This window comes from Mesoplodon bidens (assembly GCF_964165515.1).
Source record: "Mesoplodon bidens genome assembly, chromosome: 2".
NCBI lineage: Eukaryota > Metazoa > Chordata > Mammalia > Artiodactyla > Ziphiidae > Mesoplodon > Mesoplodon bidens.
This window is the reverse complement of record NC_138177.1, coordinates 110,525,648-110,552,500: the sequence shown is the minus strand read 5'-3', so window position 1 is coordinate 110,552,500 and position 26,853 is coordinate 110,525,648. Positions and strand designations below refer to the sequence as shown.

The 26,853-nt window shown below is 34.9% G+C and overlaps 1 protein-coding gene across 1 annotated transcript in view; it reads right to left on the bottom strand.

Moving 5' to 3' along the window:
* The window catches only part of COL24A1 (collagen type XXIV alpha 1 chain), a 400,363-nt gene that overhangs the window by 342,783 nt on the left and 30,727 nt on the right, over positions 1-26,853 (bottom strand). The window contains exons 4-6 of the mRNA XM_081222837.1: positions 21,638-21,691; positions 19,004-19,057; positions 1,608-1,661 (exon numbers count right to left, since the gene is read on the bottom strand). Coding sequence (XP_081078963.1) covers positions 1,608-1,661; positions 19,004-19,057; positions 21,638-21,691 — 162 coding nt within the window. The remainder of the gene's footprint in view (positions 1-1,607; positions 1,662-19,003; positions 19,058-21,637; positions 21,692-26,853) is intronic.

Here is a 26,853-nt window from a genome sequence, read left to right as displayed (position 1 = left end):
CAATACTCACACCAATTTAATGTTTGTATTCTATTTATTTGTATTTATATTGTATATGTATAAATATCCTGCCTCCTCAGTAAAACTGAACCTAATTGTATGTAAATATAATTTCTGAGAAATTGTTTTTAAATGTTACCATTTTAAAAATATCTCATTTTGAAAGTTGGATTTCACTTAAAGCTCAATGAAAACATTCTATTAAATCCTATATCTTACCATTTCTCCTATATAGTATTGACCACAGTTAGTATATGAGTAACTCAAAAAGTTAAAAAGAAAAACAAAACCCACTGACATACTTCCAAGTCACAACTCACAGGCTGAATCACCCTGTATTTTATACAGATACTGTACACATACTGATCCACCCTATATTTTGTACAGAGAAGCCACAACGGAAGATAAAAATAAGCATCCGATAAAATCTGAATGCATAATTTGGGGAGTTTATTTAAAGCAGTCACCAAAAGAGAGTGGATGTCTAATTTCTCAATTTTTAGAAATCAAATGTTTTATATTTAGAGATTTCTAAAGATGGCATTTATGTTTCTCAGATTGCAGAATTTTTTCCTTGTTAATAATTAAGGGACCAATGAAAATACTGTTTCTAATAATAAACTTCCATTCCTTTTCTAAATTATTTAGATTCAGTGAACTCAGTTCCAACACAGCAATGAAATTCTTACAGTACTAGATTAAATTTGAGGATTTAATTGCTAGTATAATATCCATTAATGTGATGTAATTTTTCTTATGTTTACAAGAGTTTCTGTAAACCAATTAAAGGATAAGATTTCAACCCAGTAACCACAAAAATTATTCAGGGATTTTAAAAGTTTGTGAATGTCTACTACATAAACAAAAACATCCTATAATTGTATCACATTCATCAAGTGCATGTCTAAATAAAGCTTCCCAGATATATACCTAAATACTTGACTTGTATTCATCCTCACTGGAAAACAATACCTTCCTCTTAATAAAGATTTTCGCTGCTATCTTTACTTTGAAACATTAGTTTCTTTTTATCTAAATGCGTATGTGCCTTTGAGCACATTATGATAAAATAAAAAGCATACTGTACTGAAAGTCAGAAAACTTAGATACATCATTAATTCATCTACTTGCTATCCACTTAAATTCTATGAATCTTGTTTTCTCAATTGGAAAAAAGATAATGATGACCGCCTCCCTCACTGTTACTGTGGGACTTAAACAAGATAAGTATGTAGAACTATTATAGAAATAAAGGTGTAAAATGGCATTAGAATTTACAATGGCATCCATACTAACAGCAACATTTTTGAGGTTAGGACCAAAAGTATCTTGTTCTAATTTTTTGCCCCATCTGTTCCTCGTTCACAGGTAGCACAAGGGCATGACAAAGTAGACACTCAAAAAAATTAATGGTATGATTTAAAGTGAAAAGCTGAGCTGATAATACTGTTTACTTGATTCTTCAAATATTTCTTCCTTCATTAAAATCCAAGTTATCTATATATTCTGTCTGAAATCAAGTAAAATCTACATTTAAAAAAGATAAAAATGATTTTTAAAAGCTTGAAATATATCACCATGATTGTATTTCATGGACGAATAATTACCTTTTCTCCAGAAACAGCATGACCTGGGGAAAAACCTGGATCTCCTTTGGGGCCCTAAATAAAACAGTTATAAAACACTTGATGAAACATAAACTACATGTATCATACTTCTTTGGTTGTATGCATTGTCAGATGCTACACACATTATATGGTATTGAATAAAATTACGTATTTGAGATGTACAAGGCTTATTTAACTTTTTAGTGTATATTTCACTTATTCTTAATTTTAAATGTTGAGAAGATTCCTAGAAATTCCCCAGACATACCTGATTTTTCTAATCAATAAAGTTATACTATGATTGAAACATCTTTTTTTTTATAGGTAACTCTTGTCACTTTTACTTTTTTAATTAATTTTTATTGGAGTATAGTTGCTTTACAATGTTGTGTTAGCTTCTACTGAACAGCAAAATGAATCAGCCATATATATACACATATCCCCCTCCCTTTTGGATTTCTCTCCCATTTAGGACACCACAGTGCATTAAGTAGAGTTCCCTGTGCTATACAGTATGTTCACCTCAGTTGTCTATTTTATACATAGTATCAATAGTGTATATGTGTCAATCCCAATCTCCCAATTCCTCCTACCCCACCCCTTTCCCCCTTCATATCCATACATATCCATACATTTGTAGAGACGTGGATGGGCCTAGAGAGTGTCATACAGAGTGAAGTAAGTCAGAAAAAGAAAAGCAAATATCGTATATTAACGCATATATGTGGAATCTAGGAAAATGGTATAGATGACCTTATTTGCAAAGCAGAAATAGAGATGCAGACGTAGAGAACAAATGAAATATCCTTCTTCAAGGGAACTACATAAAGGCTCTATTAACTTTTCCATTTTTGTGACAGATTGAGTTATAATTCCTATTTTAGCATGGGAAAACTAGTTATTTTTAGTAAAAGAAAACCACTTATAATAATTCTCAAAATTTTAAAACATCATTCCAAGTTTAAATATTTTCCAAAATCTTGCAATGTACATGCATTACTTTTATAATAAAACAAAAATAAAAAACCCTCTAACTGCCAAAATTCTTTTTATTCTGTTATAAAAAGATTTTTTTCATACTTTGGGAATCTTTATCTTTTATATATCAAGAGAAATATGACATTAGGTTTCAACCAAAATTTTTAGGTACAATAGTAAAGTATTCTTTCTTTCTTATTATGCATACTAGCAAAATATCTTTTATATTTCATGCTTCATGAAATACAGAATTGAGATTCTTTATCATTCAAATTCTGACTTCATTACCATTCTGAGCTAATAATAATTTTCCATTTCTAAATGTTATTTTCACCCTATGTGAAGTAAGGAAACAGTCATGTCTTCCTTCACATATTCAGGGATACTTTTTTTTTTTCTTTCATTCCACAGATATTTATTGAACAACTTCCTGAACACATAGAGATGAACAAAACAGGTAATTTATCTGTTCTCTTTAGGCTAACATTCCAGTGTGAGAGAAAAAAAAAAGAATAAATGGAAATTTTTAAAATACAATTTCTTGTATAGATAAGTATCAGGAAGAAAGCAGCAGCTGGGGAAGGGAACTGTGACCAGCTGGGACACAGAGGGCTCTTTTCTTGGGTGCAGTGGGAGGAACCGTCCCTGAGAAGGTGATCTGACCAGAGAATTGAAAGAGGTAAGGGAGGGAGTTGTAAATATATCTGAAGGGAGATCACTAAGAGCATCCCCAGCAGAGAAAAGAGTAAGTGCAAAGGGCCTGAGGTTTGTCTAAGAAACAGCAGGTTGCCCGAAGTAACAGGTGCTAAGTGGAGAGAAGCAGGCGAGCACTTCAGAGAGACAAAAGCGGCCAGAACACAAAAAGAATTATAGGGCCTTATTTGTGGTTTGGCTTTTACTCAGATCTGTCTTCACTTTTAACAAGATACCACTGGCTGTAGTGTTGAACAGACATTATGGGGGTTCCAAACTCAGAATACATATTGAAGGCAGAGCCAACATAATTTCCAGGACGAGAAGTGAGAGAGACAGATTGGCATCAAGTCCACGTACAATGGGAAAACAACAAAGATGGAAAAGATTGGGGAGAACAGTAGGACTGGATGACAGCTGTAGTTCTCTCTCAGACATGTTAAAGGCAAGGTGTCTCTTAGATTTCTAAGTGGAGATACTGTGTGTGCTGTTGGATGCTAAGGCTGGATATCAAAAGTCACCAGAATATAAATTGTATCTGAAACCATGGTAAAGGGTGAGACTACTGAGAAAAAGTGTAAATATAGAGAAAAGAAGAGGAAGGAGGATGGTTCACTAAGTATGTTCTAATATTTAGAAATTGGAGGAGGAAAGACAGCAAGAGAGAATGAGGTGACACACCATGTAAATTGAAAGGCAAACAAGGTGATTGTGGAGCCTCCAAGTGTAGAGAAGACATTTTCAGAATGAAGCCATGGCCAACTGTGTGTGTCCACTACTGCTGAAAAAAATGAGTCATGTGAGGAGAGGCTGCTGGGAGAGATGGAGGTGGTTGGTGACCTTGATAGGTGCCGTATCAGTGGAGTGGTTAAGAAGAACACATGAAGGTCATGGGTGGTAAGACAGGAGCTTTGATTAGCAAGGCAAGTACAGAAATAAGAGGAGTATACCACATCTCAAGAGAAAGAAGATGTGAGCTCTAAGAGAGGGCTTAGGCTTTTAAAATTTTTTGTCAAGATGGAAACTTCTGACATATATATATATATATTGAGCATAAGTTGGGAGAAATGCATATTTCTCTTGAGCATGCCATAGGAGATGGGGATCCAGGGTCCAAGCAGAGACATTTCAGTAGGAACAATTAATCTGGTACAACAATTGCAAAGGTAGAATATATGGGTACAGATATTAGGTCATTAGCCTTGGTAATGGGGAAAAAAATGAGAGCTAATTCTCATCTGACTGCTTCTAGTTTCTCGGTGACATAAAACATTAGGCTTACAGTTCAAAGTTAGAGGTGGGGACTGGTATGGGAGGGATACTCCTGAAATAGGTCTCAAACTGACTGATGAAAGAAAGACAAAAAGTCCTTCATGTTCCCCAGTAAGTCTTTTCATTTTACAAATTAGAAATGAGTCTTCATTGGCAGAGTCCTATATCCAAGCATCAAAAAAAAAATGTTTTAAGGAAAAGGTTGTTTTCCAGTCTGACCTCTTCCCTTCCATAGCTATCACCACTTCTACCACTAATACAATTTTAGATCACTGGTAACAAAATTACGGGACCTGACAAATAGCTTTAGTGATATCTTAGTATTTAAGAACTCAACTCTTCATCTAAAAAAAAGATAATCTATTTAGAATTTATGAGAGATTAGAGCTTATCCCTTTATAGAACGAATCCCTTTATTGAGAAAGAAGCAATAAAGTCCAGAAAAGTTAACAGAATTGGTTAAGACTGCCTAGAAAAGTACTGGTAAATCAGGTCAATTTTCTTTCTCATATCACAACATCTGTTAAATTAAGATCTTATTGATATTTATATATTTTAATCTATTATAAAGCCTAACTAATTGATTTGAGGCAATATTTACAACAAATTTAAAAGGAACTTAAGAAATGATAACCCTTGAGAAATTTGAATATAATAAAACTTTTTTACAGCCAATGTTTTTACTTAGAATTCTCACACTAAAAACTTATTTTTCGGTCCTATCTGAATTTTCTATTATATACCAACTTCCTCAATATAATTATCTTTCAGCTTTCTTGACATCATCATCTAATATGACATTTCATGTTCCACTTTAAAAAAATTGAAAGAGTGGGAGAAAGTAATCAATTAAGCAATAAAAATCAGATGTAAAGACAGACCTTTTTCTTATTCATAACCTTTATACATCTTGGCAACATATGTAAAGAGATATATGTCAAATCTTTTATTGCCACACAAATATGCTTGAGTTAATTGATCATCTCATATTCTAGAACCAGAAATTGAAGTCAGTATGAAGAAAATGCTTTTAACCTGGCCAGTTGTGTACTGATCCTAGTATAAAATGCATGAGGAAGAGATTACTGAACATGCCAAGTTTGCCTGAAATGTCAAGGAAGTAGGGCATACTTTTCTGCATTTAACGAAAATACTCCAAAATTTCTGTCATTTTCCCTCCTTTTTATGAGGGAAATCATATTTACTTATTTGTTATTTATTTATTTATTTATTTTATGATTCCTGACACACTTTTAGCCACACTTGATTGGCTTTTCAAAAACTCCTTGGAATTAAAAATAATGTTTATAAATTAATCATAATTGACCTTCAATACTGACTTTTACTTACTCCCACACGACTTTTGTTGAAGGAGCTATATATCCTTTTGAGTATGAATAAGAAGGAAAGGAAGTTGCCTACATTTTATTACTCAAGGATTCCAAAAGTCCCACCTATCTTACTGATCTGCTATAGTCTAAAATCCTCATTATCAGTGTAGCTCTTTTAGACTGTTATGGATCTCCAGATGGCTCTCTGTATAAGGAGGGAAACTCCCTAAGGTATTAGACCCATTAAGATGTTCAAACAAATTTATCATATTGGAGTCCACACAATATAATGGAAAGAGCATTGGGACTTAGAGTGAAAAGACTGAACAAGTCATTTAATCTCTCTGAACCTGAATTTCCTCCTCTGTAAAATGGGAATAATAATAATAATACCTACTTAGATTAGCATGAAAGATTTAGGATCAAATCCCCTATAGATTACATAGATGTTAGTAGTTAGTATTAAAAATAACAGTACTAAATACAATCATTAAAATAAATTTTACAATTATGGCCATCTTGAAAAGCAGAGAACACAACTCTTGAGTGAATGACTGACAGTGTAGCAAAATTTTAATGGAAAGAATTTGTAATTAAAAAGTTCAGAGTATGAATGAGCTAAATTGGTAGAGTATCATAAAGGAAACATTAAATGACATAATCTTGAGGTAGCACCACTTGAATATTCTTGGCTTTAATATTAGCAGTAACTGCACAAGCTCCATAATCTCAATGTTAAGCACTATACTCTCTAACCAACACTTCTTATCTTTTTAGCTCACTCTAAGCCTTTATAACTTTGACAATTATTTGACCCACTGGAACTGCTAATAGGTGATCCCATCACGTTTTCACTCTTTCATCCCCCACATGGTCTCACTTCCCATCCCTAGCCAGCCTAAATACTAGTGTCTTATATTCTAATCACTTCCTTGCATACATAAATGACACCATTGCCTGTTTCTCCCTCTGTCTTATAAGCTTACCTGGAAAATCTTAAATATAAACTCTCTACCTACTTTGACCCTATCCCTAGCAGCTGAATGTGATTAAGAGAAAACAATTAATGTTGACAAATCTCACTTGAAATTCATGACTTCTTACATTGATTTTGTTTTGCTGTCTTTTGGTGTGTCCAGTAACTGCCTCAGTCAATTCACTTTCCCATTTTCATAGATGATTATTTCATAACTTCCCTCTCTTTACTCTCAGCTGGTTATCCTGCTTTCACCTTTCACAAGCTCTCATGACCAAATCCACTACACCTCACCTTAACCTGTTCCAAAACACTCTGCCTTCATAACCAAACCCCCACATTGTCTCTCACCAAGACATTATTGGTGAACTGTCTTCCCTACATTATTTTACTTTTTACTTCTAAGATAACTGCCATCATCAAGTGAAAACACTGTAATTTCTCCAATCTTAAAAAATAACTTTCCTTGAGCCCACATCTCCCTTCTCTGCTCCATTATACTGTCCCCTTTTAGAAAAAAACTCCTAGAAAGTTGTCTATGTTAACTAAAAGACTTCCTCTCCATCCATTCTCTCTTAGACCTACTCTACTCAGGCTTTTGTCCCTACCACTATCCTAACCTCACAGGTCATTCTTTCTCAGTCTCCTTTGCTAGTTCCTCTTCATCTTCCTAATACACTGAACTCTGAAGTACCCCCTAGACTCAGTCCTTGGACACTTCTCTTCTTTGTCTACATTCATCCCTAGGTGACCTCATCAGTTCCATAGCTTTAAATTCCATATATACATTGATGACTCTGAAATGTATATTTTTAGCTATGATATCTTCCCTGAACTCCAGATTCATATACCCTTTTTATACCTCCACTTGGATGTTAAATAGTCCTCTCAAATTGAATACAACCAAAAAGGAACTCTTGGGAATTCTGGTTCAGACAGTGGCAGAGTAGCATATATGCAACTAATCCTCCTGAAGATTACAATTGTAAAGTCAGGACAAGATATGTAAAACAACTATTTGAATGCACAGGAGAACAATAAAAAACAGGGCTGGAGGAGATTCAACTCTTGAAAGAAGAAACCACACTTGGTTTAATACAAGTTTATACAGTCTTTCTCCTAAAGACACTTCCCAGTCTGCACAGAGTGGCTGGAATTCAAGCAGAAAAACATAAACCTTTTGGCTAATGGTATCAGAGGACCGAGTGTAGGAGTACCAAAATGACTGCAAACTGAGGGAGAAAATCCTAGAATAAAAGAAAGTCAGCTTCCCCCAAAGCTTGAATATAGACTTTCTTCAATTCTTGGCTGATCCTGACATGTGTTTTCATGAGATAGATTCTAAAGAACTCAGCAGAAATCAACTAAAAGGCTGAAAGAATTAACAAATTTCAGCTGCTGGTCACTAAAGGAGAAAGTTTGGGGTTTGAGCCACATCATTTTAGAAGAACATGCTAAACAGTTTGATAAATACCTTTCCATTGAAATTGAGGGAGAGTTATACTTTAGAAGCAAATACTATATTCTTGGACAAATGGACTCACACTAATACTATAAGCAAAACTGAAACAGATCTGCCCTTTAAAAAAGTTTCCAAACCTTGATGTGGATGAACCTCTGTCATACAGAGTGAAGTAAGTCAGAAAGAGAAAAACAAATATTGTATATTAATGCACATATATGGAATATAGAAAAATGGTACAGATGAACCTATTTGCAGGGAAGGAAAAGAGATGCAGACATAGAGAATGGACTTGTGGACACAGGGGGCAGGAAGGGGAGGGTGGGACGAATTGAGAGAGTAACATTGACTTATATACACTACCATGTGTAAAACAGATAGCTGGTGGGAAGCTGCTGTATAGCACAGGGAGCTCAGCTCAGTGCTCAGTGCTCTGCGATGACCTAGGGGTGGGAGGGAGGCTCAAGAGGGAGGGGATATATGTATACATATAGCTGATTCACTTTGTTCTACAGGAGAAACTAATACAACATTGTAAAGCAATTATACTCCAATTAAAAAAATAATAAAAAAAATAAAAGTTTCCGAACCTGTACAAGTTTAAGGTGATGAGCCAGTTATTTAAGCACCTACAGAACAAAAATCAAGTCTCCAAAGGATTAAAAAGAAAGGTAACAGCATCTAAAGATCCACATATCATCCACAACGTTCAGTATGTAATCAAATTTTTCTAGACATGCAAAAGGGAAAATTGGACTTGAGGTAAAGAAAAAAGGCAGTCAATACAAACAGACCACAGGAGGACCTAGAAGTTAGAATTAGCAGTTGAAGATTTTATTAACTATTATAAATATGTTCAAGGGCTTAAAGGAAAAGATGATCATAATGAGTGAACAGACAAATATCAGCAGACAGATGAAAACTATATATAAAGAGTCAACTAAAAACCTAGAACTGATAATACAGTATCTAAATATAAAAATTTACTGGATGAGATTAACATCATATTGGAGAAGGCAGAAGTAAATTTTAATGAAATTAAAGGCAGATCTATAGAAGTTATCTAATCTGAAGAAGAGAAAAAAAATGCATGGCAAAAATGAACAGAGATCTAGTGACCTGTGGGGCAATATTAATAGTATAACATACATGGAGTCCCAGAAGGAAAGGAGAGAAATAATGGGACAGAAAGATTATTTGAAGAAATAATGGCCAAAAATGTCCCAAATTTGTTTAAAAAAATTGTTATGGATAAAAAGATATTCAGTGAAGCCCAAAGAAATATCTAGGGGAAACCACCCCTACAGACATCATAGTAAAGCTGCTAAAAGCCAGAGAAAGAGAAAAATATTAAGACATCTGGTGAAAAATTTCACATTATATTGAGGGGAATAAAAACGTTGGCTAAATCCTCATCAGAAACAGTAAAGCCCAAAATATGAGAACATCAGACATGTTTAAAGTGCTGGAAGAAAAACATTCCTAACCAAGATTTTTTTGCTCTACAAAAATTTTTTTACTATCCTTCAAAAAGCTGTGGACAAAATAAATTTCAGGTAAACAAAAACCAAGAGAAACCATCACCAGTAGAACTGTACTCGAAGAATTATTGAAGGAATTTCTGCTAGCTAAAGGGGAGTGGCACCAGATAGAAACTCAGATCTATAGGAAGGAATTAAGAGCTTTGGAAATGACAATAAATGAGGAAATATGAATGACTCCCTTGTTTGTTTCTTCTTTTAATTTCCTTAAAAGACTGATTACTTAATACAGAAATTATTGCATTGTACTGTTGGGTTTATAATGACATAGATGTAAAATAAATGACAACAGAACACAAAGGATGGGGGGATAGTAGGTAAATGTCATTGTAATGTTACAAGAGTCTTATATTTTACATGAAATATTGCCATAATAACTCTAAGTAAACTACAATAAGTTAATAAGGTATACTGTAATCCCTAAAGCAACCACTAAAAATCAATCAGAGATGCAGCTGAAATGCCAAGAAAAATTAAACAGAATACTAAAATATATTTGATTAACCTAAAAGAAGGTAGAAAAAAGGAATAAAGGAACAAAGAACACCTGGGATAAATGGAAAGGAAATGACAATGCAGAAGGCCAAGACCCAATCATACCAAAATTACACAAATGTAAATGAACTTAACATTCTAATTAAAAATCAGAGACTATCAGGCCAAGATAAATATAAAAGACCCAACTATACAGTATCTATAAGAGATGCACTTTAAATATAGAAAGGTAAAGGAAAGGAAATATATATACCAGACAGACAATAAGCATTAAAAAGTTGGTGTGGCTCTATTACTATCAAAGTAGACTTCAAGAAGAGGAGTATTACTAAAGATAAACAGAGATATTTGATAATGATAAAAAGGTCTGTTCATCAGGAAGACATAACAGTCCTTAAATATGCATGCATCACACAAGAGCTGCAAAATACATGAAGCAAACACTAACTAAACACTTCCTAGACACTAAAGAAATAAAATCCAAAATCAGAGTTGGATATTTCAACACACCTCTCTCAGTAATTAATGGAGCAACTAGGCAAGAGAAAACCTAGTAAGGACAGAGAAAATTTGACCACCACCATTAGCCACCATAATCAAACTGACATTTATAGAACACTATACAGAATCTTTTGAAATTCACGTGAACTATTCATCAAGATAATCACATGCTGGGCCATAAAATGCCTCAATAAATTTTAAAAGATTAAACTCTTCCATTGTGTGCTTTCTGAACACAATGGAACTAAATTAGAAACCAGCAACAATAAGATCACTAGAAAAGCTTCTAATTGATGGACATTAAAAAAAAAACAACATACTTCTAAATAACCGATGAGTAACGAAGAAAGCATATATTTCAACTTGAATGATAATGAAAACAAAACACATCAAATTTTGTGGGATGCAGTTAAATCAGTCCTTAGAGAGAAATTCATAGCTCTAAATGCTTGTGTTAGAATACAGCTAAAAATCAATGAAATATTATATGGTCCATAGAAAAACTTAACAAAGCCAAAAGTTGGTTCTTTTAAAACATTAATGGAAATGAACTCTTGATTTCCTCCCAGGCAAAAACAAAACAAGTAAAAACCTGAAATCATGTTCCTCCTCATTCCAGTAGGTGGCAGCTCCCACAATACCAGCTGTTCAACTGCTTAAGCCTTAGATTACCTTTGACTCCTCTCTCACACCATATAAGTGACTCATCAGCAATTATGTTAACTGTACCTCAAAATACATCTAGATTTTGACCACTTTACACCATCTCCATTGTTAACACTCTAGTCCATGCCATCCTCACCCATGGCGTGAGCTTGGGTAGACCAGTGAAGCAGCCTCCAAACTGGTGCCCCTATTTCTACCCTTCCCCTACCCCAATCTATTCTCTGTGATAGCCAGAACCATCCTCCTACAACATAAATTGCATGGTGTCATCTTTCTACTTAGAACTCTCCAATAAATATCTAACACAGAGTAAAATCCAAACCAAAATTCTTACCTACAAGAGTCAACATAATCTGGCTCCTGCTATGTCTCTGATCTATCTCCTATCACTTATCTCATTCAGATATTCCTCAAAGACTGCCAAGCAGTCTCCTGCCTCAGGGCCTTTGGTCTTCCTGAGTCATTTCTATTGTTTTCAACCTTTTCTTCATCAGGATTGCAAAAATGGTGATTTTTAATTCTAGTATTCTTTCTTCATTTGCTAGCTTTTTCTGTAAACAGAAACTTCCCTTTGTCAACTATTTGGTTGCACTAAGGTTCAATTCTATAAGAAAAGCAAGGCAATTTCTTAAGAAAAAATTTATTCTTTCCCTTTATTTTTCTTCTATTTACCATTTTTCAAAATAATGACATTGTGGTATAATAAAAATATACATTTGGTCTTTGTCCCTGGTTCCTAGCACAGAGCTCCTAAAACCCTTGGAATTTCCTGAGTCACAGGAGTGTCTTTTGTTATTCACAACAAGTCCTTTTCCACAACATCTGAGCTTATGTTAATGAAGTGACTGGAGATGGGGAGCTAGAGAGCTTCAGGATGGGAACCAGTCACTGGAAAGGCAAACAAGTGATTGGAGCATAGGAATTTAGCCCCATTCCCTCCCCCACCTCCAGGAAGAGGAGGGGGTGGACATTTCTCCAAAGATGATATACAGATTGCCAACAAACACATGAAAGAATGCTTAACATCATTAATCATTAGAGAAATGCAAATCAAAACTACAATGAGATATCATCTCACACCAGTCAGAATGGCCATCGTCAAAAAATCTAGAAACAATAAATGCTGGAGAGGGTGTGGAAAAAAGGGAACACTCTTGCACTGCTGGTGGGAATGTGAATTGGTACAGCCACTATGGAGAACAGTATGGAGGTTCCTTAAAAAACTACAAATAGAACTACCATATGACCCAGCAATCCCACTACTGGGCATATACCCTGAGAAAATCATAATTCAAAAAGAGTCATGTACCAAAATGTTCATTGCAGCTCTATTTACAATAGCCAGGACGTGGAAACAACCTAAGTGTCCATCATCGGATGAATGGATAAAGAAGATGTGGCACATATATACAATGGAATATTACTCAGCCATAAAAAGAAATGAAATTGAGTTATTTGTAGTGAGGTGGATGGACCTAGAGTCTGTCATACAGAGTAAAGTAAGTCAGAAAGAGAAAGACAAATACCGTATGCTAACACATATATATGGAATCTAGGGAAAAAAATGTCATGAAGAACCTAGGGGTAAGATGGGAATAAAGACACAGACCTACTAGAGAATGGACTTGGGGATATGGGGAGCGGGAGGGGTGAGCTGTGACGGGGTGAGAGAGTGGCTTGGACATGTATACACTACCAAACGTAAAATAGATAGCTAGTGGGAAGCAGCTGCATAGCACAGGGAGATCAGCTCGGTGCTTTGTGACCACCTAGAGGGGTGGGATGGGGAGGGTGGGAGGGAGGGAGATGCAAGAGGGAAGAGATATGGGAACATATGTATAGGTATAACTGATTCACTTTGTTATAAAGCAGAATCTAACACACCACTGTAAAGCAATTATACTCCAATAAAGATGTAAAACAAAACAAAACAAACAAACAAACAAAAAAAACCTCTTGAACAAAGACATTCCAAGAGTTCCAGTAGGTGAACACACTGATGTGCTGGGAAGATGACACACCTGGGGAGGGCATGGAAACTCCAGGTTCCCACCCTCCACATTTTGCCCTATGCATCTCTACCATTTAGCTACTTGAGTAGTATTTTTTTAATAATAAATTGGTAAACCTAATTAAAGTGTTTTCCTGAGTTCTGTGAGCTGTTCTAGCAAAATATCAAACCTGGGAGAGAGGAAGAGATTATGGGAATCCCTGAACATGTAGTCAGCCAGGCAAAAGTGTGAGTAGCCTGGGCAACCCATCTGTTGCTGGCATCTCAAGTGTGGGGAGTCTTGTGAGACTGAGCCCTTAAATCTGTGGAGTCTGACACTAAATTGAGGTAGTGTCAGAATTAAATTGTTGAATAGTCAATTGGTGTCAGAGAATTTGACAATCTCATAGATGTAATTCCCCAGCATCCTCTAAAGGTGACCAATGAGGTCACCTTTAACTAGTTTTTAACTACATTATAACTCATGGATTTACAGATATTTGTTATGATTCAATCCACTACAGTTATTATCCTTAATGATGCTCAAATTATACCAATCTTTGGCTAGTGGAAGCCTTTTCAAATTGGCTCCTGAATCCTTCTAACATGAACCCAATAGACTTTGATAGCTAGAAGGAAAAATTTTTAATATATTTGTCATATTTGTCTGGCCCTTTATAAAAACGTCCCTACATTGTGTAGACTAATAGGAGCACCTCAGTCTTCACCATTTTATCATACTTTACATTTTCAGAATGTTGGACTGAAAATTTTTCATAGCAATCTGACTCAGTAAAAAATTCTTAGAATGGGTCAGCATCTATACCCAACACATTTATTTAATTCACACACAAGGAAAATGGGACTTTCAGTTTAGAGAAATAATGGAGACATGGTAGCAGAGGGTCAAAACCAGGAATAAAACAGCACAAAGATATATTCCTTGGAAATTCAATATTTAACATTATTGATAACATCTCATTTAATATTATTAATGGGACATTGTTATTGCAGCTTATTAAGGTTAGATGTTTTCATTTAACTGGATTAAATTTGATGGAGCTATTGAACCTGACTAAAGTAATATGAACTATGAATGTCCATGGGAAGGTTTTAAGCTGCCTTTAAGAAGCATTTTTAGGAAACGAACTATCTGGATGCAAATAGATTGCCTGGACTAGAATTTTAAGTGTAGTCTAGGGTAGGCCAAAGATCTAGATTCTGAATTTGGACTCATGTCCAAAGACCTACTGCATAATTGATCATGTGTTAATTAATAGTAATAAAAATGTCCAGTACCCTGTGAATTAAGTTCATATTAAATAAGTAAATATGATGAACTGTGGACCCAGAAAGCATTTGGTGGCAAGAAGAAAGTCATTCTTTCTAGCAAGTAGAGAAACAGAATTCACTTCCTTGTGTTGTTTTTGTTTTTTATGAAGACAATATTTCTACCCTTAGTCTACTGATTTCAGCTAAAGAACTCAAGTCTTTCTGTTTTAAATCAATTAGTCTTAAAATGCGGAAAAAATGCTATATTATCCACTAAATTTTTGTGTGGCATTTTATTCTTCTACTATTTAACAATTTAACAACACAGTTCTGAGAGGCTAGAGTTCAATTTCACTCTTTATGGACTTTATATGTTATTAATAGTATCCAAAGGATAAGCTGGAACCTTGGAATGGACATATTTTGTTACTATTACTAAATGAATTCAGAAAGTCTTTAATTACATTAGGTTATTACCCTACCCAAACCCTTCCTCTTTAAGATACTGTTTCATAAATGAACTCCTCACTAGTTAGTAGAGACAAATTGGTGTAAGGGAAAGAGTAAAAGATCTAATTCTGATGACAGTTACAACTGTGTTACCTTGGTTAAGTACTTACCTCTCTGAATATGTTTTCTTCTGTGGAAAGTAGAAGGTAATAAAGCCTGCTCTGAACAGTACGCTTAACTGAAGTGGAACTGAATGAGATGGCATACATAAAATAATTAGATGCTTAATAAGTGCTAGTTCTCATTCCCTTATGATGCCAGTGCCTTGTTTCTAATGTTAAGTCTGCTTATTGTTTCAGTTTAACATTTATTGAGTGCCCAACACATGCTGGGCACTGGGCTGGACACAAAGGCAAAGGTGAGTAAGATCTGGCCACTGCAGTCAAGTAACTCAGAATCTACTAAGGAAGACAAACAGATATGTGAAAACTCATTTTGCTTGAACAGAGTTGAGAACTACCAAAGATCAGTTTACACTTTTTGTCCTTTATGATAAATACTAACTTAATTGTAAAAGTTTAACAGAAAATAAATTAAGTTTTGCATCAATCTAGAGTATGTTAGCAAAATAAGCTTTATTCTTATAAACTTTTAAATAGTCTTATAAATAGAACATATTTCTTTACTGTATTAAGGTATTTTCATTCATAAGAGCCACAAGACTTTTTTTTTACTTAACAAATAATAAATGTGATACTTTCAGTAAAAGTTGCATTTCTAAATAGCCTAGTTACCTTATAAGTAGCTCCTCCAGAAAAGGGAAATAATGTTTTCTTAAGTGTCAACTACACACAAGTATTCTACCAGGTGTTTCACGTGCTTCATGCCATTAACTTATATAAGGTATATCTTGTGGTTCTGAGACAGGCTGGGACCAGGGACTCTTTGCTGCAGTGCTGCCAAGCCTGCACCTGGACAAACCTCTCCTCAAGCAACAAAACACAAAGACACTATCAGGGACTAAAAATAACTGTGTGCATGTGCAATTGGGACAAATTATGGATAAAAGATACAAAAAGACCAAAAAAAAACCCAACTGCCACTTTTGAAGAGCTGGGAGCAAAATCCCGGTACTGCGCATGCCCCCTGAACTCAACACAACCAAAGGGGTGGGCAAAACACCTAAGCCACCCCTCTGGCCCGACCCTTGGACACATCCCTACCCTCACCCCATATAAGGAACTAGCAATTTCTATTGATTAGGGAAGGCCAAGAACCCTGGTATCAGTTCTAACAATTGTTATAAAGCACATTAATCCAAATATGACTGTATAAAGGTTCCATAATGCATTGTATTTTCCATTTCAGTTAAACCTTTCTAAACTTGCAATTGCCTTAATTTGGTCTTTTCATAGGTTCAGGTAACCCCTTTTGAAATGGACAGATCATTTCTTGTGCAAGCGACAAGATGAAGTTTTATACAATTTCCTTAGAGGCCAATAATTCTATGTTATTCTTGCTAAACAATAACTGAAAAGAAAAAAATGCTGAAAATGTCTTTATACTCTAAAATCCCTTAATCTAAAAGGGATTTTTGTGCTCTGAAGGAAAATAAATCCTGTGATTACATGTCAAAATTTATTGTTGAGAGCATGAAATTTGCATTTTTATTGCACTGTCTTGAATAAATACTATAAGAGGATTATAAAGTATAAGCCTTGAATGTTCTATTAATCCTGATTACTTTAAAGTGCATGTTAAATATCTAGGAAAATTGGTTTCACAAACCACATGCTACAAGCTTTACTTAACTCATTTAAGACACAGTGGTGATATTTAACACCTGTCACAATCTAATGTCCTCCACAAATATGTGCAGTTAAAACAAATCATGGTCAGTCTTGGCTATTTTGAACATGGTTATCAAATTATCAAATTACATATGAATTAAAGACTAATATTCAGGTCTATACAACTAAGTTCCCAAGAGGTTCAGTTAGTTGCTTGCAAATTAAAAGTGGAGGTTTTAAAATCTCTAATATAGGGGTTCATAAAAATATGTTATTGGTAAATAGTTATAGTCAAAATTATACTCACACTACTAAATATAATATTAAAGAGAAATCTTGAGATTAAGATTTCATCTCTCCTAGTTCATTTTACCAAAGACACATATTCATACCAGTCAACACTGAAAAATATCCTGTTTTTAATCTTTGGACAATGGTAATTTTTTGTTACAAAGTTCATCCTTTTCTCAAGTATTTTCTCCTGAATAAGTACACACATTTAAGAAGTCAATTAAATCAAAGGCTTTCCACTATCTCTACCTTCATCTCTCCTCACCCTATTTTCTACCTTTTTTGTTTCAAGTATCTGTTTGCTACTGGCTAAGGTAGGGGAAGGGGAGGACAACACAAACCATGTGGAAACCCACCCCTCCCCCATTCTGTCTTCCTTCTTGTTGTGGAGATCAGGGTGTTATCCTGCAAGCCCCCTAGAACTTCAGCTCTGTGGAAAAACACGAGCTGGGTCTTTACAACTACATTAGCCTTTCACTAAATATCCTGAAAGTCCCCAAAAAAGCATGAAGGCTAGGGAATCACAAATTTAAGAACAAACTTCTAATTTCTTTAGAAGGCATTTGTCTTTTTTCTCACTGTTACTCATCCAGACTTTAGTTAAGTCTTTTTTCTCTCTGAGATATTTTATAAAACTCAAAAAATTGCTGACAGTGATAAGAAACTTTGGAAAATTTAGATTTAAAATATCTGTTATCATTATTACGTATTAATAATAATGATACTACTTATGACATGTTAACACTGTTAAGGGCTTTACTCACAATTTATTTAGCCTTCACTCCAGCCCTCTGAGGACATACTATGATTTTTCCTTCTTTGGAGAAAGTGAAGCTTAAAGCCGCTAAGCAAGTAATTTTCTTCTAGTCATACAAATCAAGAGGGCTAAAACTTGAACCCCAATCAGTTAAGACTCCAAAACCTGTGTTCTTAAGCTCTATCCTATCTTAACCTATATCTATATGGTAACATCTATATGGTTACTTTTGAGTGAGATAATTAATAAGCAGAGTGGTTATTAATGACCCTAAAATATTCATGATGTTGCTGGAAACCAAAACCCTAATGCTTAACGCATATATATAAATTTAATTAGCTTTCCAATTCCATACCTGCTCTCAAGGTAACCAGCCTGGTATATATTCTTCCATCCGTTTTTACTATACTCATACTACTATCCATCACACTATTATCTACCATGCTACCACTACACAACAATGTATGCTCATATATATATACAGGCTTTCAGGTTAGTTGTTCTCATAAAAATATGAGTATCCTATAAGCATTATCCTCACAGATCTTTTTCAGGTAAAAATATTAGGTAAGTGTGGAACAAGGCAGTAAATGATATTTTATTTTCTCAGTACTTATCTATACATTAAATTAGCCTTGATTTAAGGTAAATTACTCAAATCATAATCTGTATATTTCAGAGGTTTCCATATATTGCCATCATATTTTGACAATAAAGACTTTGGAATACCAAAGCAGGGCTGTGCTTGCCTTTATCACTAGCTATATATAAATCCAAGTGTGGTGGGCTATCAGAGGAGCCTGGCTCTCTGCCAGGCTAAGGCCATCTTGCTGAAGAATCATGCTCTGGAAATGACAGAGATCCTCAATATCCCAAGGTTGGCTTTAAAAGTTAAAGATCTTCTTTACGATACTCACTAATAATCACTCACCTTTGGACCTGGTAATCCAGGTAACCCAGGATTTCCATGTGGCCCTGGTATGCCCTGCAAATAGTGAAAAAAAAAGAAAAAAGAAAGTCAGATCATTCTTAGCACAGATCTAGATACAAATAACAGAAAGTGGTTATTATAACATTCAAATAAATATTATGTAATTCATTAAAATGGATATCTTATTTTACGAAGTTCTTTATCTCTTCTGAGATCTTGGATATTTCAGTCTTGAAGAAGACTAATTATAGAGCAGAACTGTGGTTTTTGTTTTTGCTTCAAAACACTGTCCTTGAGGTGTTTACGTCCCTTATTTACCACCTCTATCTCCAGCCACATTGCTTAGTGCTACTTCTAAAAGTTGTGCAGAGTAAGAAGCCTAAAAATAACAAAGTGCAATTGTTTAGTTACTCTCCTCTCAAAATGTGGTAACCCTTTCTGCACTTGGGTTTTTGTTTATGCTATCATGCGTACCTTAAAGACTTACCTCATTTAACCTTGCCCCCCTACACCTGCCCAAATCACGTTCAAGCATCAACTGAGATACCACCTCATTTTTAAATCCTGGCTACACCAGCATGAGGGGATTTCTCTTTCCTACTCACTTTCACAGAAATTGGGGCATGTAAAATTTATTTGCAATTAGTTGTATATTGCCTTGGGATATTTCTGTCATTTAAATATTTTATTGCTATTTTAACTTCCTTATGACTTATGTTTAGTTTCAGAATTATAAATTATTTGAAAGGAGGCTGTTTTTAATATTACCAGTGTAGTACTTAGCACATAGCAACCTCTCAATGAATATTTGTCAATTTGGGGAGTTCCCTGGTGGTTCAGTGGTTAGGACTGGGTGCTTTCACTGCCATGGCCTGGGTTCAATCCTTGGTCAGGGAATAAAGATCCCAAAAGCCACACAAGGGAGGCAAAAAAAAAAAAAAAGGAATATTTGTCAATTTGAATTCAATAACTGCTTTTATTAACTAAATACCTACTATTGTGCAAGTAACCGTGTTAATGCTTTACTTTTTAATTACTAATCCTTATAACAATCCTGCAAGGTGCTTATTTACTCCCATTTATAAATGGGGAACCTTAGGTTCACACAACCAGCAAGTAGAAGACTAAGATTCATCTCCAGAAAGCCTCCCAGGTTTCCAGGCCTCCTATACTCATTTGGGCTTAGTACCGCACCCCTGCGCTCTTCAGCTACACCTCCATCTTGACACATAAATAGTTATTATCTATTTATCTGTCTTTTCACTTCTGAACTAATAGAGCATTATGTTTCAGAAAGGAGAGGGGTGCTAGCAATGCAAACACTGAAGGTATATCTAGCAAGATGAAAACTAAGGGCAAAAATTAGATTTCATGACATCTCATTTGTGTAATCTTCAAAAACAAATTTCAATAAAGCAGATGGAAAAATTTATAAGGATTAACAAATGAGTTTTTGATGTAGATGTGGGTGCAATGGGTATAAAGGATTATTTCACAAAGCTCAGTAGTGCAAGAGTGAGCAAGGATAATAACTTTAGGAAAAATTAGCATCAATGAAAGTTTGGGGTTTTTAAAAAAGATAACTTGCTGGTTGTTGCTAAATAAGATAAAATCTAAGGAGAGAAAAAGGTCATGCTGTGGGAGAAGAACAGCCTTAATGGTGGAGAGGGAGTGCAATTAGTGCAAAGGTGAACACAGTCCCTCAGGGAAGTAGGATCCAGGGTCTCCTGACAGAAAAGTAGGAGGACAGAAATTGTCTGCTGGCTGGAAGAGAGGGGGCAAGTTTAGAAGACACTCTGGGAGGAATGTGGTAAGTCTTCAAGTATAGAGAGAGAAATGTTAAACAGCTAGAACAGAGTGAGCAATCATCTTCAGCCTCATATGGACAAGATCTTGATGTGAATAGGACCATTTAAAGTAACATTTTAGGGTGACTTTTTGTTATATTGTTTATATGATAAATAAATATCAGTAAAGAAAGTGGATCATATATGGCATTTGTATTTGTCTTTATAACACACCATCACAATTCTTTTTCTAGCTCTTTGAAGAATTTCTGCTAGTAGAAGTCCATTCTTTTTTTTTTTTTTTTTTTGAGGTTGGAGAGAAACTAATTCTAACACAGCAATAAATCTTTTGTTGGACCTGTGTAATGTGAGAAACTACTGCTTATCCTTAAGGCAGCTTTTTTCCTCAGGATAATTACTTTTTTACTTTATAGCTTCAATATTTTCCATTATGTAATCCAGGAATGTACTATTTTAAGGCCGCCCACTCTTTTTCATTTCCCAAAGTTAATGAACCCCACCTTGGACTATCAACTGCAGATGAGATCACTTTATAACTAAGAATAATGTTACAAGTAGCACCCAAACAGTCACTAATCTACAAATTTGATTATCTTTCTTGAGCATGCTCACTGAGAATGCTTTGGGGCTGGGTGTTCACACTCAAATAAACAGCTGGCACGTATTCCCAGGCTTCTCTTGAATTGGCAAAGGTAGGGCTAATTTCCTACCTTTGCCAATCCGGGGCAGATTTCCAAGGGAAGTACATATTGTACAATACTAGGAAAAAACATACTGGAAAGCTACCAGTTCTACAGCAAGTGAGAAACGGAGGCCATCTACTTACCCGTGGACCTCTCTTTCCTGATGGACCTGGGATACCTGCTGGGCCAGAAGGACCCTTGGAAAACAAATGCCGAGATATTAGGCATGATAACAGATGTATCCTCTCTCACAAGTCTTGCTAAGAGTCTCACTCCAGGGCTCCTTTTCCATCCCTAGTTACCAGCTGATGATTTTCAAACAACATGAAACTCCTCACCGTAATCAGCAGGGGTGAGAGTTGAAACTCAAGACGTCCTCTTTAATCTGGCTAGATATGGCAGCAGGAAGTCTATGACTTATGGTTACAGCCACTGTATCTGGTTTTCACAGGGACCATAACTAGTAGTTTCGTGGGTAGTTTTTTACCTAAATTTACTTTTACTACTGAAGGAGGAATTCAATTTAGGGTTTAGAAACCAACAACTACAGGTTTTTTCAAACACATTTCAAAAGAAGACTTGCCTTGAAAAATTAAAGCACTAACCATTTTATGTTCTTTTAAAAGGCTTATACCAAGGATCTGTGTAATGTGTTAAACTGTTACAGTGAGATCCTTCCAGTATATTCAGTAATAAATCTGCCTTACACAAAATGCAGCATACCAGGAGGTCACTAATAAGAGGTAAATGGTTTGTAAAAACAAAATATGAAAGCGAAAACAGGTAAATTTTTAAAGTATTCTGAGTTCTTTAAATGTCACTTATTAAATATATCAAATAAGAAACAGGAAACTACTAATTTGCTTCCTCATATTATACCTTATGTTGTCTTTTTTGCTTTAACAATCAACTGTAGAAGAATAAGTGCTCATTTGGGATACGGTTAATACATATTCATTCATTCATCTGTCCATTAATTTCATTGTTACTGTGCACTCTGCTGGCATGGCATTATTCTTGATGTCTACAGAGCATACGCACATTCCATTTTACAAACATTCATTATTGCAGTAAAAATACTACAAGTTTTGAAATGAGACATATCAAGGTTAAGATATTAGCCCTACCATTAACAAGTAGCATGGTCTACTGATCCTCATTTTTATGTAACATTTTTCTCTTTGAAACTTTCTCCTTTATTAATGCTACAGTCATTTTGCAGTTTTCTAATTCTCTTTATATATTTCAAACTGTCCATTTTCCTTTTAATTTTTTCCTTCTCTTACTCCTTAACTTAATAAAAACTGTTCATGTATTCTCTAATATTAAGAGAAAAGGAATGTTCCTCTTCAACCACAGAAGAGTAATATTTCTCTTCTCCCTCCTGAGCCATTCAAATATTCTGCATCATTATTATATCACTAGCTTCCATCAAAAACTGACTTTCACTTATTTTCAAAAAAAATTAAAATTCTTTTCAAATTATTTCTGGTTCTGCTGTTATCATCAGACCTTACCAGCTGATGATTTGAAGTCCCCCAAAATAAGAACTAAAAATAAAAACTAAATGCAAAATTAAAACAAAATATCTAGTTTGGTTTATTGCCCTGTCATGCTACTTTGTGACATAAGAAAACACTACTACATTCACACTGAAAAAGCAGTTAATATTAGATACTAGGGAAATGTTAATGTTAATGTTAGATACTAGGGAAAAAAGACTATATTTTATGTTGTGACTGAAATATTTGAATTGTTTAACAAGCAATAAATAAAACTCAATTTTAATTTGTCTTCACAATTTTGCATTTCCGTATCTTTGAGAACAGGTTATTAATAGGCATTTTCTAGAAACCAGAGAAGGAAAGTAATTTTATATGATGACTTTTTTAATGAATTATTTTCAATAAATAAAGTACTAAAAAAGGCACTTTAACTTTCAAGGTTATTGGTTATTAAGAGAAAGTATAATTCAATTAAAAGAGCAATGGTATGGCAATCATCCAATCTAGATTCAAATCATGCTTCAATCATTTACTTGCTGAATGACCCTAGACAAGTCAGTTACTCTTTCTAAGCCTTAGTTTTCTCAGCTTTATAATACTGATGATAAAAAATTTACTTTTCAGTGTTATTATAAGCATTAAAGATATTGTACTACATAAAATACCTGTAACTATGTCTGATATACAGTACTTAACCAATAAACTATAGAGCAATTTTTGAAAAGGTATGCCTGGGACACAGGCAGTACTCAATTAATGTTAGTTATAATACTATTATTACTAGGGTAATATATACACTAAGGCAAATGTATTCAGTCCTTCTAAGAGACAGTAATATCTGGTCAATTAATCTTGGAAGTCCTACATCTAAAGTTCCCTCTATAATTCATTCACTCTTTCATTCATTCACTCACTCAATAAACATTAGTAAACATCAAACCCTCCTGGAGGTGACAGTGAGATAAAAAGACACCCATTAACAAATAAACACATAATATACATTTTATTTAGTGATATGAAGAAAAGAACAAGCAACCGAGAGAGATCAACAGTGTACATAATTTATATTGTGGTATCAGAGAAGGCTTCTCTGAGGAAGTGCTAAGTTATATCCAAAAAATGAAGAGGAGCAACGAAAGAGGAGAAAATAAAATTCCAGAAAATAGGAATAAAATGAATTAGGGCAGGAGTAAAACAAAACAAAGAAAAATTACAGTCTTATCAAGGAGATAAAAGAAACCCAACAGTGAGATTAAGCAAAAGTGGAACAAAATGAGGTTGTAGATGAAAGCAAGGGCCAGATGATATACGACTGCATGGGTCATGATAAAGAGTTTTTATTTTATTCTAACTGCTTCACTCTTCAGTCACTGAAGAGTTTAAGCAGATAAATGACATGATCTAATTTATATTTTAAATCGATCACTAGAGAATTTATATAAAACATAGCAGAATGAGAACCCTCCTTCCCTCAAAACCACTGAAAACAACAAAAAACACCAGAAGAAGAAAACATCTGATGAAACAAGGAAAAGACCACAACCACAAACCAAAAATATGAAAATTATCTTCCAAATATTGAGACACTTTGGAGTAAGGAAAGATGCTGAGAGATGACCAAAAACAAAAACAAACAAAAAACCTCTTCAGATGTCAAAGCTTGGACAGGCTACAGATATCTAAAAGTATATCAGTCCAGAAAGTTCATACCAACAATCCTTTAATAACAGTAGTGAAGTTTAAGGGAATGGGAAAGCCACAGGACATATAATTCATGACCCTGTAAAGACCCAGTTCAAACAACCAGGAGTAAGGAAAATAGAGCTGAAGAGGAAGAACCCATCATTTTCATGATCTGCAACAAATCTCCTAACTTCAGGAGATTTCTGGTTGTGAGAGGGGGTAGAAGACAAGAGCGTAAATCATCATATCACTTCTCAGAGCGATATAGAGGGCTTCATGTACATGAAAATGAGAGGAGATATGTTTCTGGATAGAGGACAAAATAAATATGGAAAGACGGTGTTGAAGACAGCAACTTAAATTTGATGTTGTGTACCACTACTTCCCTTTGCTTCTCCCTATACAATTCTAAAACAAATAGTGACCCAGATAGAGTTGTCTTTATTTTAAAAATGAGTAATAACCAGAAAGAAACCAGCAAGGGACCTATGCATATTGAGGGGAGGGGAAAGTGTGAGGACAGAAACATAAATTAAAAGTAGATGAAAATTGTTTACCAGAAGATGAATCACTCCATGCAACAGAGAAAAAGTTCATATAGTTCACTATAGATTCAAAAAATTTCAAGATGCTATTTTTCTACAAAATGAGAGCTCAAAGAAGAGTTATAAGACATTAAAAATAACAACCAAGGTAATAAAAGGTGAGTCAGAGAGCTTAAAGATTGAAAGAGCAAAAAAGAAACAATTAAAGATGAAAGCCAGGTCAGAAGCAATAAAAACTGACTACAACTGAAAAAATCAATTAAGGGATATGGATGTAGTTTAACTGAATTCACATAAAACAAAATAGAAAAAAGCAATCACATGGACATGATTGTAGGGAAGATAACAAATACTATCATCACAAAGGACATTTAACATATACTGGTATGCCTGAAGAAGAATATAGAAAAATGGAAAAGAAAAATACCTGAGAATATAAGGAGAGACTTTTCTATAATAAGTAAAAATAATCTTCAGATCAAAAGAGTACCAGAAAAAACTGATACAGAACCTAACAGGTTTAATGAAATGAACTTCAAAGATAACAAAAGAACTGCATGGGCATACAGAGGAACAACAGTCACCTACAAGCGGGAAAAATCAGGCTGGCCTCAGACTTCACACAGTAACATCCACTTCAAGAAGCAGTGCAACAGTCTCTACAAAGTTCAGCATTTCATCACCATTCACTCTCTCATTAGCTTTCTAAAAACTACCTTTAGACTTCTATACTATGCTGAAGTCAGATTCTCAAAGTTCAATAATGACTTTCCCATCAGAAGATCCAAAGGATTTCCTCCACTTTTTCTCAGTCCTCAGCTGTAGCTTTCAGCACTGCTGATCAATTTCTTCTCAGAACTCTCATCTCTGGCTTTTGTGATAGTATACTGTATTCTCTCCCATCTCTCTAACTATTCTGTCACATTTCTGCTTTCTTTTTTTCTTTCTTCTATAACCACAAAGCAAACATGGCTCATGATTTGGCTCTCGACTCTATGCCGAACTCCTTTCCTTGAAAATTATTGACTCTATAGCTTCAACTATTGATAAAATATTGATGGGAAAACTCCCATATCTATACCCCCTACTTTGACCTTTTTTACTTCAGCTTCTTCAACTCTTCCAACAGCTTATTGATTTGCCAACAGCACCTTAGATGTTTTAACCTGATTTCTTCTCCTAAAATCAACTTCCTCTCTTAATTATTGGTTTTAGTAATGGTATCACCATTCTCTCAATCCACAGGTTTAAAACCTTAGGAGCCATCTTGGATCCTCTACCTTTTTACTTAGTCCCTAGGTCCAATTAATTTCCTAGTTCTACCAAACTTTCCTTCAAAATACCTTTTTTTTTTGTTTCTGGTACACAGGCCTCTCACTGTTGTGGCCTCTCTCGTTGCAGAGCACAGGCTCTGGACGCGCAGGCTCAGCAACCATGGCTCATGGGCCCAGCCGCTCTGCGGCATGTGGGATCTTCCTGGACCGGGGCACGAACCCGTGTCCCCTGCATCGGCAGGCGGACTCTCAACCACTGCGCCACCAGGGAAGCCCCAAAATACCTCTTGAATCCTACCTTTCCTTTGCATTTTCACCACTGGCATCCTATATAATGTCCTAGTTGTGTAAC